The sequence below is a fragment of the Natator depressus genome, chromosome 2, assembly GCF_965152275.1.
Source record: "Natator depressus isolate rNatDep1 chromosome 2, rNatDep2.hap1, whole genome shotgun sequence".
NCBI classification, from domain to species: domain Eukaryota; kingdom Metazoa; phylum Chordata; order Testudines; family Cheloniidae; genus Natator; species Natator depressus.
Window position 1 is genome coordinate 144,239,955 of NC_134235.1, and position 13,855 is coordinate 144,253,809.

At 45.4% G+C, this 13,855-nt stretch overlaps 1 protein-coding gene across 1 annotated transcript in view; it reads right to left on the reverse strand.

The window, feature by feature from the left end:
- Nucleotides 1–937: 937 nt before the first annotated feature.
- LPCAT1 (lysophosphatidylcholine acyltransferase 1) overlaps nucleotides 938–13,855 on the reverse strand; it is a 135,640-nt gene continuing 122,722 nt past the window's right edge. The window contains exons 13-15 of the mRNA XM_074945089.1: nucleotides 5,579–5,717; nucleotides 2,167–2,676; nucleotides 938–1,498 (exon numbers count right to left, since the gene is read on the reverse strand). Coding sequence (XP_074801190.1) covers nucleotides 1,086–1,498; nucleotides 2,167–2,676; nucleotides 5,579–5,717 — 1,062 coding nt within the window. The 3' untranslated portion in view covers nucleotides 938–1,085. The remainder of the gene's footprint in view (nucleotides 1,499–2,166; nucleotides 2,677–5,578; nucleotides 5,718–13,855) is intronic.

A 13,855-nucleotide genomic window follows, 5' to 3' on the forward strand; every position in this document is an offset into this window, starting at 1 on the left:
ATTAATCCCATCCTTCTCAGAAGAACCAGGACTCTGGGTAACGTGCATGACATTGTGGTTGGCTTTGCACAAATGGGTTTCCCTAACTGTGGAGGGGCGATAGATGGGACGCATATTCCAATTCAGGCACCAGCCCACGTAGCTTCTGAGTACGTTAATCGGAACGGGTATTTCTCGATGGTTCTCCAGGCGCTTGTGGATCACCGTGGGCACTTCACTGACATTAACGCAGGCTGGCCCGGAAAGGTGCATGACGCAAGCTTCTTTCGGAATACTGGCCTGTTCAGGAAGCTGCAAGCCTGGACTTTTTTCCCAGACCAGAAGATCATCACAGGGGAAGTCGAAATGCCCATTGTGATCCCTGGAGACCCCGCTTACCTTTTAATGCGGTGGCTCATGAAACCCTACACAGGGAGCCTTGACAGCAGTGGAGCGGTTCAACAACAGGCTGAGCTGGTGCAGAATGACTGTGGAGTGTGCTTTTGGCCATTTAAAGGGCCACTGGTGCTCTCTGTATGGGAAGCTGGACCTGGTTGATAACAGCATCCCCGCGGTTATATCCGCACACTGTTCCATCCATAACATTTGTGAAGAGAAGGTGAAAGATCCACTCAGGCATGGAACTTGGAGGCTCAACACCTGGAGGCAGAACTGGAACAGCCAGAGAGCAGGGCTAGAAGACGGGCCCAGCAAGAGGCTGCAAGGATTAGGGATGCCTTGAGGGAGCAATTTGAGGCTAAAAACCACCAGTAATGTCTGGTGCCCTGCACAGGAGTGAAGTGCAGTGTTCCCAATGTTAGTAGGAATCTGTGTTTGCTACGCTGACTTGCAGTGCCTGTTTTTTTCCTGGGCTAAGGTATCTTTTACTTTATGCAATAATAAAGAATGTTTTCAAAGCCAAAAAATCCATTTATTGAAAAGACACACAACTGCTTGGGAAACAGAAAGGGCAAGGGGGTGGGAAACGGTACAATCACAGATTTGCATATGTCCTGTCTGGAGTGCTGTGCAATGAGTGCTGCACTTCAGGATGGCTATACTGCTTGGCGATGGGGGTTAAGTGCAGTGGGTAAGGGTCGTAGTTTTCAGGGCTGGGTGGTGAAGCTACAGGTGTTGGAGGCAGCTGGTGGCAGTAAGAACCCAGATGTTGGGGAAAGTGGGTTGGAGGTGACATGGGGGCACAAGGGAAATAGTTTTAGGACAGGGCCTGCGGGGGGTCGGTAGTGCTCCATCTGCATTGCTACAAGCGCCTGTATCGAGACTGCTTGGCGCTCCATGATGCTTAGCAGCCACTCCGTGCTTTGCTGCCGGCGATCCGCATTCTGCTGGCAGACCCTCCTTGTACTCTCCCGCCACTCCTGCACTTTTTGATTTTCATTACTTGAATGCTGCATTACTTCATGCAACATGTCTTCCTTGCTTCTATGTGGCCTCTTTCTGATTCTTTGGAGTCTTTCAGCCGGTGATAACACGGATGGCTGAGATCTCAAGGTTGCATCTGTAAATGCAAAATGCAACACTAAACAGAGGCAGCATTGTTCACACCAGACAGAGCAATGATTCCCCTGTACTTAAAGGCAAGCACAGTCTACACAATAGCGTAATTTGCCCGTCCCAAAGCGAGCATGCATAACCCACTGGAGCCCCAAAATGGTGAGTAAGCACCGGTCAAGCATGACTGATTGTTTCACGGCTGTACTGTCCTCTGGGTTTCTGTGCCTTGGGGAGAGCCAACAGCGGCAGGGGCCCCTATACTGAACACTGTCCCCACATTTTCCACAGGATGAGTTAGTCCTGGAAGATATCTTGCTGCTGAGGGTGACCTGGGAAGCAAGAGAGGGTCTTCTACTGCAATTCAGCTTCCACCCTGGCCCATATGCAGCTTGCCTGTGTGCAGCAATGGTCCCTCCGCCCCTCACGGCACAGTGGCGTGGACAAGTTAGCCTGACTGGGACAAGGACCACAGTGGCTCTCCCAAGAAACCTGCACAAGGGCATTGTCCAAGTTCCGGATGAGACCTTTGAAGAGATCACTGAGGCCGATTATCACGACGTGAGAGAGCACATCAATGCCCTATTCCGCATCTAGGCATGCATGCAGCTCTAACCCTCCTCGCCCCAAGAGCCCGCACTGAATAACTTCCTTCCCAAAATAAAAGCTGCTTACCGGGAACCTCCTCTGGTGTTTGTCCTTCCCTGAGCACCAGCCACTGCGACAGGCTACCTTCCTCCTGGCTTGAGAACAGCTCCTGGCTGCATGCATCTAGGGATTCTGGGGTGTCTTCCTCCGCCTCAGCATCCTCGCTCCCACTTTGCTCTTCCTCCTCCTCCTGACTTGTTGCACTGGGCTCAGAAGTGTCCGTGGTGGTCCCCAGAGTGGAGGTGGGGTCGCCCCCAAGTATTGTGTCCAGCTCTTTGTAGAAACTTCTGGTCGTGGGGGCAGCACCGGAACAGCGGTTTGCCTCACGGGCTTTGTGGTAGGCATTCCGCAGCTCCTTCACTTTAATCCTGCACTGCAGTGTGTCCCGGTCATGGCCCCTTTCCATCATGTCCCTTGATATCTGCCCGAAGGTATTGTAATTCCTACAGCTGGAGCGCAGCTGGTACTGGACAGCTTCCTCCCCGCCAAACACTGATGAGGTCCAGCAACTCGCCATTGCTCCATACTGGGGCTCGCCTGGTGCATGGAAAAATTTGCTGAGAGCACTCCACACCTTGCTGAGCAAACAGGAAGGAATTTTTCAAAATTCCCAGAGAATTTAAAGGGCGGGTCTGACAGTTGGTCACCTGAGGGCAGGGCAGTAGAGTTCAAAGTGATGACCTGAGTGGCTAGCACAGGCATTGTGGGACACTTCTGGAGGCCGATCAGAACTCACTATAGGACCAGGGCATCCACACTAGTGTCACGGCTCTCCAGCAGGGGCGCAGCAAACGTTATTCCATTCGCCGAGGTGGAGTACCAGCAGCGCTGTAGCTGCAGAGTCAGAGCACACTACATGCCTTGCCAGTGAGGATGGGTAGTGTGCCCAGGGCTCCTTTATTGCGCTATAACTCGGAAGTGTAGCCAAGGCCTAAGTTTGCTGTAACTGCCTCTGTCTGCGCTTGCTGGGTTCTTATTGGCTGCTTCCGTGCAGCATCTCTAGGCAGGCCTGAAAGGCCCACCTTTGCTGTTCCTTTCCTGGATCAGGGTGTAGTAGGACCATGGGGGTTCCAGAAGGGGTCCACAATGGGTCTAGTTAGTATACCACATCACACGCTCCTTCGTAGCAATGCTGTGCCTATCAATAAAATGTATCCAACTAATTCCCCACCTTTTCAGTGCTAACTAGATGCTTTCCAATTGAATGATGAAATATGATTTGGGAGTTTTCTTTTTCATTATTTCATGGGATATTCTTATAATTGAAATGGAGAATAAAAGAACAGGACCATCTTAGTCTGATAAATGATTTGGCATCAGTTTATTTAGTAGCAAAAGTGTTAATAAAAGCCAGTGCCTACATCATATCCCTTATTGTAACATCTGTTCTATAGATAGCTGTTGATTTTGTCCTCTTCCTACATTTTAACATTGTTATATTTCTATCCAAATGTGACAGTTTGGGGGAATCTGTACAATTTATGAATTGTTTGAGATTATGAACTCTGTATATGTCTATGTCAGACTGCAAATTCCATTTTGAGTGTGCTTCCTCTCTGCCTTGTCTATTGGCTGATTGGAATTTCAGTCCAAAATGAAGACAGAGGCTCATGGCAAAAGAACAACAAATGAGGGTCAGTGACTTAAAGTGTTCTCCCTATTGAATGGAATAGCTCTAAACAGACTGGCTCCCAATCAGGAGAACTGGTTTATCAGGAGAGAAAGGTTGCCTTGGCAGCAAAGTCACCTGCTGGGACTCTGGTCACCTGCTGAGGATGATCAGGAAGTCACTTGACTGAGGAACTGGAATGTTATAAAAAGAGTAGAAGCTGCTCTTTTTGGCCTCTGTTCTTCTTTTCTCCAGCTGAAGTGGAAGAAGCAGCAATAGGTGCTTGATGAGACCAGGGACCCTGCCTACCTTCCTAACATGGATGGACTTCCAAGGGAAGTATGTGCAAAGAAGGGGCATTTCATTTAGGAAATTTGTTTTGTTCTAAGTGATTTGTACGGTCTTGTGAGTAAGTAAAAGAACAATAGTGTTAGAATCTGTGCAAAGCGTCTGTCTCTTATATGCTTTACAGCTACCATGTGGTCCCTGGAAGAGGTAACCCAGAAGGCTCACACCTTTTGGTAGAGTTCCGGGAGAGGGAGTGTTCAAGCAATAGGGGATGCCAGGAACCCAGGTAGCTGAACAATGGGTTCAGCTCTCAGGAGGGGATGCCAGATAGTGGGTATGTGCCCCCTGAGATTATGCTTGCGGATCCAAGTGAAGGGCAATGGCTGGGCTCCATTCAGGCTCTGCAGGCTTAAAAACACCCAGAGACCCAGCAGCTGGGTCACATCTTAACAGTCTAGTTGAGTGGCCATCTATCTTAGGGTTTTCTTTGATTATTCCTATTTAAAGGTTAATGACTGATGACGTGTAATGAAGTCTGCTCCGGTGTCCACATTTCTATAGCAATGCAATACATTTTAAAATGAAACTTTCTTAAAATAAACAATTTGAAAAATTATTACAGTAAGATATTATGTTTATGCATCAGACCCGCAAAAATATGTGAAAGTCACAATCACTTCTATTTGGGGGATGCTGTTGCCCTTAGGTTTACAGGATCCAAACCTTATCTGAATCAGTCACAGGTAGGTTGGGCTGTTTGATTATTATTATTATTATTATTATTAATTAATTAATTATTCTTCTTCATATAAGTAGTGCCTGAAGTTCCCCAAAAAGATTAGGGCTTTATTGTGCTGAGCAATGTACATACACATAGCAAGAGACATTCCCTGCTCTAAAGACCTTACAGCCTAAATAGACATGACAGACAAAAGGTGGGAGAGGAAATTTGCCCCAAGACACAAGTAGAACCTCGAATACAACTTGAGTCCCCTGACTCCCAGTGCAGTGCTCTGTCCATGGGATTACACTGCCTCTCTGCTGCACAGTTCTCTCCGGGTCATCTTGGTTATAACTAGAACTGAACAAATAGTTCACAACAAATTTATTCAAAAGCTCAACCTTTTTTCCCGTTCCTGAACTGTCTACAAACAGAGGGGGCAAGTTCCCCTGTCCCCAGATCTCAGATGGATGAGAATTGAAAGACAACAGGAAAGAGATACAAAACTAAAAAATAGAGGGAGCAATGTAACACATATAAAAGAGGACAAAAGGAAAATCAATCACAGAGCAGGTGTTGTCTAAGAGCTCATCCAGGATCACCTAACCTAAGGTAAAGAAATTAAATATTGAAACGGAAACACCTTGTTATGGCATTTGATGTTTTAGATACATACTTTTGGCCTACGTAACTTGGCAAAAACACTGCAAATGACACACTTTTAGTTACTATAAAACAAAAGAAAAAGAAAAAAAGTTAGCAGCTACATCTTTGATAATCCATAGTTGTGTAGAGATTTTCAAATCCATTTAATTACTTACCATATGTGATTTTCCCTTTTTCTTCTGCATCTATAGCTTTAAAAAGGTCTGTTACATTAAGCTCTGACACACCCAAGGCAGTCTTCAGAATGCAAGCTAAGTTGTTTTCTATTATGGTTCCATTTTGTGATTCATACATCTATGAAATAAGGCAGGAAGACAAATCATTGCAAAGCCAAGTACTAATTTTCAGAAGAGCAACACATTTAAAATAATTTTATATGGGTAAGATTTATTTCTGAAAAGTCAAGTTAGTCTCAAATTGATAATGATCAAGTGAGAGCTTGTGGGTGGCCTATCTGAAATAAATAAAGGGTAGACACAGCCAAGTCATTTATGAACCACTGTGTACTTAGTGAAAAGATTGTGATTAATCTTTCCCTGCTGGGTGCTGAACTGATGATCTTTCATAGATAAAGAACAGCAGCTCTACCACCTGAAATAAAGAAAAATGGCAAAGAAGAACAGCCAATAATAATAATAAAATAAATAATAGTAGTAAATCTTTGCACACATACAGTGCTTTCCATGTGAGGATCTCAGAATACTTTATAATCAGTAATGAATAAAGCATCATAAAACTTTGTAAAATAGTTGATTATCCCCATTTTACAAGAATGGAGGCATACACTTTGGAGCCCTGCTTGAAATGCATTGGGCCTAATTTTCAGACATATGATAAAGATATTAAAAATAACAAATGGGTTAGAGAAGTAGATTGGAAACTTCTTTTCAGACTTCTATTAAAAAAACTGGAGATAATCAATTAAACGAGAAGTTGGCAAACTCTATATGGATAAAAAGAAATACCTTGGCACACAAAAATTAGCAGGTAGAACTCACTGCCGCAAGACTTCAAAGGCCAAGAGTTTAGTAGGATCAAAAAGGATCAGCCATTTTATGGATAACAAGAATATACATAGTTACAACAGCATTCTTGCACTTTCCCCCTAAGTAACTAGTACTAGCCACTGCTGGAGACAGACTACTGCAACAGAAAAACTAGTTTGATGTCATTCTTAAGTGCTCAGAGGCAAATACTGAAGGTAGGGGTCCCAAGCACGGTCAAGGGATATCATCCTGGCAGGATTTCCAGAACCCCACTCCTTCCCTAGCAACTGAAGGAGAGAGGGCCTTGGATTCACACTAGCATGCTGCCCTTGGACTTCAATACTGAATCCCTTCCCATCTTTTGGGATTGCTCTGTCTAGCAGGTTTCAATCTCTGGCTGGTTGGCATCTGATAAATTTTTCCAGTCCTAAAGGAAAATATTAAAACCTTTCACTTTAAGAGATCATTCAACGAAATTATATCAGTAACACAATTGATCACACACTAATAAAAGCATATGGCTGAGGACGATTGTGCAATGACACATACTCAGGGGTTAGTTGAAACATTTTGACAATCCCAAAAAGCTGTGCAAAGATTTAAATCCTCATTTAAATTACCTGGGTTGGGAAAAATAATTACAGTGGTGGCAGGGCGGCATGAGATTGAACATAACTAGCTTTGGCAGAAATCGGAATGAAGACAGGAACAGGTGGGTGAGAGAGAAAGGATCAGAAGGAGAAAGAGGGAAAATTATTGCCTGTATTTCTGCTTCTTTGAAGACTTCATTTAGTAGGTCTCTCACTCCTACATCCAACAGAACTTCCATAGCTCAAGTCTTTTGGCCTTCTAGGGTGGCAGTAACAGGGGAGAGTGTGAGCCAGGCCCCTTACAGGCTGTTCCATGTCACCCTCTCTTAGGCTATATCATGGAATTATGGTCGCAGTTACATAGTGAAGGCTAAGTTTGCCCTTAACACAAGGCTTCAACCACTTTGCTATTTATAAAGAACACAGTGTATCTGTCCCAAATCTTACTCTTTGAATACAGAATGAGAATAGAGAATTTTGTGAAAAGTTACAGTAAATCGGTTTATAAATTACAATTAACTTTAATATGGGTCCTTTAAGAATTTTAGCACCAGGTGTGAAAGCTTTTCTTTCTCCCAAATAATCTTGATAACAGAATAATTCAGAAACTGCAAAATTCCTAGAAATCTTGTGTATCGGTTACATCTGAAGCGTATTTATCTATTATCTAGGCTGAGCCAGTCCCTCAACCTGACAGTATTAGCCTTCATACTTGAAACAGGAGTTGAGAACCACATCTGCATTGCATAAGAGAAAATGAAGATTTCCTAGACAGACGTCAGGATATGCTTCTACGGGCACAACATTCTGAAGACTCAGAGCAGGCTGGGGGACTGAGTCATCTATCTGCTGTCCTGACCAGGAAAGCCGAGATGTGGGCTGCTTGCCAGGAGCTAGGATTCATGATGTGATGGAGAGACTGCCGAGACTCATCAAGCCCTCGGATCGCTACCCCTTCATGCTTCTCCATGTGGGAGCCAATGATACTTCCAAGAATGACCTTGAGCGGATCACTGCAGAATACGTGGTTCTGGGAAGAAGGATAAAGGAGTTCGAAGCGCAAGTGGTGTTCTCGTTCATCCTCCCCGTGGAAGGAAAAGGCCCGGGTAGAGACCGGGGAAGCAAAAGTGGATGAGAACCTGGAAGGCAGTGACCATGAGATCGAGTTCAGGATCCTGATGCAAGGAAGAAAGGAGAGCAGCAGAATATGGACCCTGGACTTCAGAAAAGCAGACTATGACTCCCTCAGGGAACTGATGGGCAGAATCCCCTGGGAGAATAACATGAAGGGGAAAGGAGTCCAGGAGAGCTGGCTGTATTTTAAAGAATCCTTATTGAGGTTGCAGAAACAAACCATCCCAATGTGTAGAAAGAATAGTAAACATGGCAGGTGACCACTTTGGCTTAACAGTGAAATTCTTGCTGATTTTAAAAACAAAAAGGCTTACAAGAAGTGGAAGATTGGACAAATGACCAGGGAGGAGTATAAAAATATTGCTCAGGCATGCAGGAGCAAAATCAGGAAGGCCAAATCACACTTGGAGTTGCAGCTAGCAAGCGATGTTAAGCGTAACAAGAAGGGTTTCTTCAGATATGTTAGCAACAAGAAGGTGGTCAAGGAAAGTGTGGGCCCCTTACTTAATGAGGGAGGTGACTAGTGACAGAGGGTGTGGAAAAAGCTAACGTACACAATGCTTTTTTTGCCACTGTCTTCAGGAACAAGGTCAGCACCCAGACTACTGCACTGGGCAGCACAGCATGGGGAGGAGGTGACCAGCCCTCTGTGGAGAAAGAAGTGGTTCAGGACTATTTAGAAAAGCTGGACGAGCACAAGTCCAAGGGGCCGGATGCGCTGTATCCGAGGGTGCTAAAGGAGTTGGCTGATGTGATTGCAGAGCCATTGGCCATTATCTTTGAAAACTCATGGTGATCGAGGGAGGTCCTGGATGACTGGAAAAAGGCTAATGTAGTGCCCATCTTTAAAAAAGGGAAGGAGGAGGATACGGGGAACTACAGGCCAGTCAGCCTCACCTCAGTCCCTGGAAAAATCATGGAGCAGGTCCTCAAGGAATCAATTCTGAAGCACTTAGAGGAGAGGAAAGTGATCAGGAACAGTCAGCATGGATTCACCAAGGGCAAGTCATGCCTGACCAAGCTAATTGCCTTCTATGACAAGATAACTGGCTCTGTGGATGAGGGGAAAGCAGTGGACGTGTTATTCCTTAACTTTAGCAAAGCTTTTGATACCGTCTCCCACAGTATTTTTGCCAGCGAGTTAAAGTAGTTTGGGCTGGATGAATGGACTATAAGGTGGATAGAAAGTTGGCTCCATGTCTAGTTGGCAGCCGGTATCAAGTGGAGTCCCCAAGGGTCGGTCCTAGGGCCAGTTTTGGTCAATATCTTCATTAACAATCTGGAGGATGGCGTGGATTGCACCCTCAGCAAGTTTGCAGATGACACTAAACTGGGAGGAGTGGTCGATAAGCTGGAGTGTAGGGATAGGATACAGAGGGACCTAGACAAAAGACAGGATTGGGCCAAAGGAAATCTGATGAGGTTCAACAAGGACAAGTGCAGAGTCCTGCACTTAGGACGGAAGAATCCCATGCACCGCTACAGTCTAGGGACCAAGTGGTTAGGCAACAGTTCTGCAGAAAAGGACCTAGGAGTTACAGTGGACAAGAAGCTGGATATGAGTCAACAGTGTGCCCTTGTTGCCAAGAAGGCTAACGGCATTTTGGGATGTATAAGTAGGAGCATTGCCAGCAGATCGAGGGACGTGATCATTCCCCTCTGTTCAGCATTGGTGAGGCCTCATCTGGAGTATTGTGTCCAGTTTTGGGCCTCCCACTACAAGAAAGATGTGGAAAAATTGGAAAGAGTCCAGCGAAGGGCAACAAGAATGATTAGGGGGCTGGAGCACATGACTTCTGAGGAGAGGCTGAGGGAACTGGGATTATTTAGTCTGCAGAAGAGAAGAATGAGGGGGGATTTGATAGCTGCTGTCAACTACCTGAAAGGGGGTTCCAAAAAGGATGGATCTAGGCTGTTCTCAGTGGTAGCAGATGACAGAACAAAGGAGTAGTGGTCTCAAGTTGCAGTGGGGGAGGTTTAGGTTGGATATTAGGAAAAACTTTTTCACTAGAAGGGTGGTGAAGCACTGGACTGCATTACCTAGGGAGGTGGTGAAATCTCCTTTCTTAGAGGTTTAAGGTCAGGCTTGACAAAGCCCTGGCTGGGCTGATTTAGTTGGTGATTGGTCCTGCTTTGAGCAGGGGGTTGGACTAGATGACCTCCTGAGGTCCTTTCCAAACCTGATATTCTATGATTCTATGACTCCAATTCAGAGATAGGGTGGGGCTGGGGTGGGTACGAAGGGTACAGTTTAGGTAAACACAATGGATGGAGGAAAAGCCTGTGTGGTCTGGATGTGGGTATTGGCTATGACTGAGTTGCCAATATCCTTTGCAGGACAGGTGACTGCAGGTGACCACCCTCCTTGGTGAGTCCCGAAGAGGCTGCATTCTCCTGAGCTGGATGACCCTAACTCAAGAGATGAGGATAATGCTCCTTTGTCCTGCCCTGTGGCACTAGGGTGGGAGCGTTTCTTTTTTATTGATTTTAGTCAAGAAATCCCAGCCTCGCTTGCAGTGGATGCCTGAGACACTGTGTCTTCTAATCCCATGACAAAATTAGTTGGCGGGGGGAAGGGGAGATATCGATTGGTCCCCCCTGTATGTTGAAAGTATATACTGCTCCTCCCTCTGTCTGTGTGTCTGCCCCTGAATTGAGCTCCAGCTCCGTGTCAATCTCCTGACTCCCCTCAGAACTTCCCTCTTCGTTATCAGTCTCCACCTCCAAAAGAACAATGTTGGGTTCACTTAACTCCTCCTCCACTTCTGCTGTACTCAGGCCCCCCTGTTCTGTTTGAGAGTGACCTATCACGACAAAATAATCAACTTCCTCATTTAACTTCCCCTGCTGCAGCAGTCTCTGACTGTTACACAGCACGAGGCTGTGGTCTCCTGTTTCTGCTATCTTCTTTTTCCTGGTGCTGGTAACTGGTCCTGGGGGTTAGTCTGTCCCCTGTGGTTCCACCATGCCAACAGGAACAGGAACCACTGGTTGGCTGCCTACCTCCCCGGTATCTCTCTGTGAGACAGCCTGCGCTTCTCTGTATTCTCTCTCTCCTGTGGCTAAAATGCTTCCTTTAGCCCCCGACTCCTGCAACCTCCAGCACTTGCTGGTTCACCTTGTCTTTCCATAGTATTACAGACACTCTCTAACCTCCTAATCAACTCCAGCAGCAGCTCCCCGTCTGCCTGGTAGCCTTCCAGTGACCTTGAGGACGCAGAAGCCTTAGCCTGACAACAATGCGCTGCGTCCCAAACATCCTTTGTTTGAGTCTGACTTCACTCTAATATTTTCTCCAATTCCTGTCTCTTAGTAAAGAGTCAGCTGTTCCCCTGTAGAGGAACGCAGCTGGTCTTTTGACTGCTGAGTAACTTTTCTCTCTTCCTCAAGAGCCTGCGGTGTCTGGCTAAGCTGATCCACCTTCCTTTTCAACTTAAGTGCCAACGTGTTACATGCCACAAACATACATTAAATCAGTATCCCTTTCAATTCTCTAGACTTCCTTCCCTTTCTTTTGCCTGCTTCAACCTCAGACACCTGACAACATCCAATGGGTTGGGATGCTAAAACATTGCTTGACTGTCCTTCAACTGCATCAAGTCTCCTTCATAACTCTTAACATTCCTTTTCACAAAAGTCTCTAACACCTTTTTGAGGGAGACCATGACTTGGTCTCCAGAAGTCTCGGCTGACTCCCCTCCCTATTCCCTAGCTAATAAGCTTTATCTCACTTGCTGAATTCAAAGTCTGCACAATAATTAGCACATAATGTCCCTTCCAAAATGATAAACCTCTTACCTAGTTAACCGGTTACAACATTTACTCTACTCTGAACAGTCCCAAAGGCTAAACTGGCTCCATGCTTAGTAGAAGGTACGCAAGTCCAGAATTAACCTGTAGAAGGATGGGGGTTACTTCCCTCTCTTCCCTTGTTGGCTACTGTGCTCTAGCAGCTCCAGAGGCATTTACTGTGCTTGGGCCCACCAGCCACTGTGGCAGTTAGAGGTAAGATGGCACAGTCTTTCCATAATGTATGGCTCAGGGCTGCAGTCTGGAGGAGCTGTGGGACTTTTGTTGAACTCTGCCAGACTACTCACACATCTGGACAGGTGCCAACCTACTGTGGCCTATTGGCAGCTAAAATAAAATCAGCTCCCTTGCCACCTCAAAGTGTGGGTCACCAGGCCCTGATGCTACTGCTTATTCAACTTTAGGTACCTTTACTTAGTTTCACAACACAATGCAACTTACAAAGCCACTTTAACACATGGATAAAGCTTCAAACCACATAAAATCTGCCCCACTCTTACTGATTATATTCATTTTAAAAATGTCCACTTAATCACTGATTACAATTTGAGGGTTTTAAAAGGTTCTAGTCTCAGAATCAGGCACAACAGAATTAAGCTCAATAGCTGGTTGGGAATCCTGATGTACACAGCAGCAATACTCATACTGAGGGCAGAGCAAAATTTAAATACATTTAGTAGCATAATTAGTAAAAACACAAATGCTTCAACCCAAATGGAGGCATAGTTATAGTACAGTATGAATGGTGTCCTGTACCATCCCTTACATATAGCCACAGTCCTTCCATGGAGACCTAGTAGTGGGAGACAGGTTGTGTTCCATGATGGTCCAACCCTGCCTCTGGCATGTCAAACAAGTCTGATGGTCAAGAATTCAAACCTTACGTGGTGGTTTGGCCTGTTATAGGGTCTTGTGACTGCCATGAATATTCATATAAACACCTGGCCTCCTTTGTCCATAACTGACTGACTCACTCTAATAATGTTGGGGTGTCCTTATTCTATAGGTTAGTATATTAATGATCTCAACTCATCATATATGTCAATTTGTTGCCAAGGCAAATTTGTGGTTACACACCTGCTGATGTTCCTATCCTAAAATGTCCAAAAGCTGGTGTCAGTTCATATTCCTGCAGTTACCTGGTATCACTTTATATAAAAATACCCATACTATAATATTTCCAGTTCCCCAGTAACTCAGGGTCACTGCTGGGTAACTCACTTATACTAAAACTCATAGACCTCAAAGCCTTATGCTAACTGCTCAGGCTAGATTACAGGATATAGGCCTAGAGGTTTCTTGTGTTACAGCTACATAAAACACCTTTAAGCTAGCTCTGTGGGCTACAGATCTTTTCTCAGTGCTAGAAGCAAAGCACTGGAAGTTTCTCATTCAGTCTGGTGTCAGTTTGCCCCACCAGAGGAAATTCTGATCTGCCACACTCTGATCTATGCATTACTTATGAGGAACTAGAATGGATTCACTCAGTGTCTGCCAAGTGCACGGCAACTAGGAAAGTCTTGTAGGACAGAGTCCACTCATGCAGCCGCAGGAATTTCTCACACAGGGGTATGACTGCTACCTCCCTGCTTATAAAACATGGCGGCCTAATTGTCCTTTGACTCAGGACCTTTCAGAGACCTGGTATCTTAAAAGTCCTCAGCATGTACAGGACAGCCTCATCTCCAGAACTACTATGTGCAGCAGCTACTCCTGGAAAGACCATGTCCCCTGGATGCGAAAACTTTCTGTGTGATCTCATCAAACTAGACACATCCATAGTCACCACAATATAGACCAGAAGTTTTTTGGACATCCAATCCTAGTGGTAGATTGTCCCTGATTGCTATCAGACCTGAGAAACCTTGAGACTTATTAGGATGCAACACAAAATCTCTGATACTTGATTCCA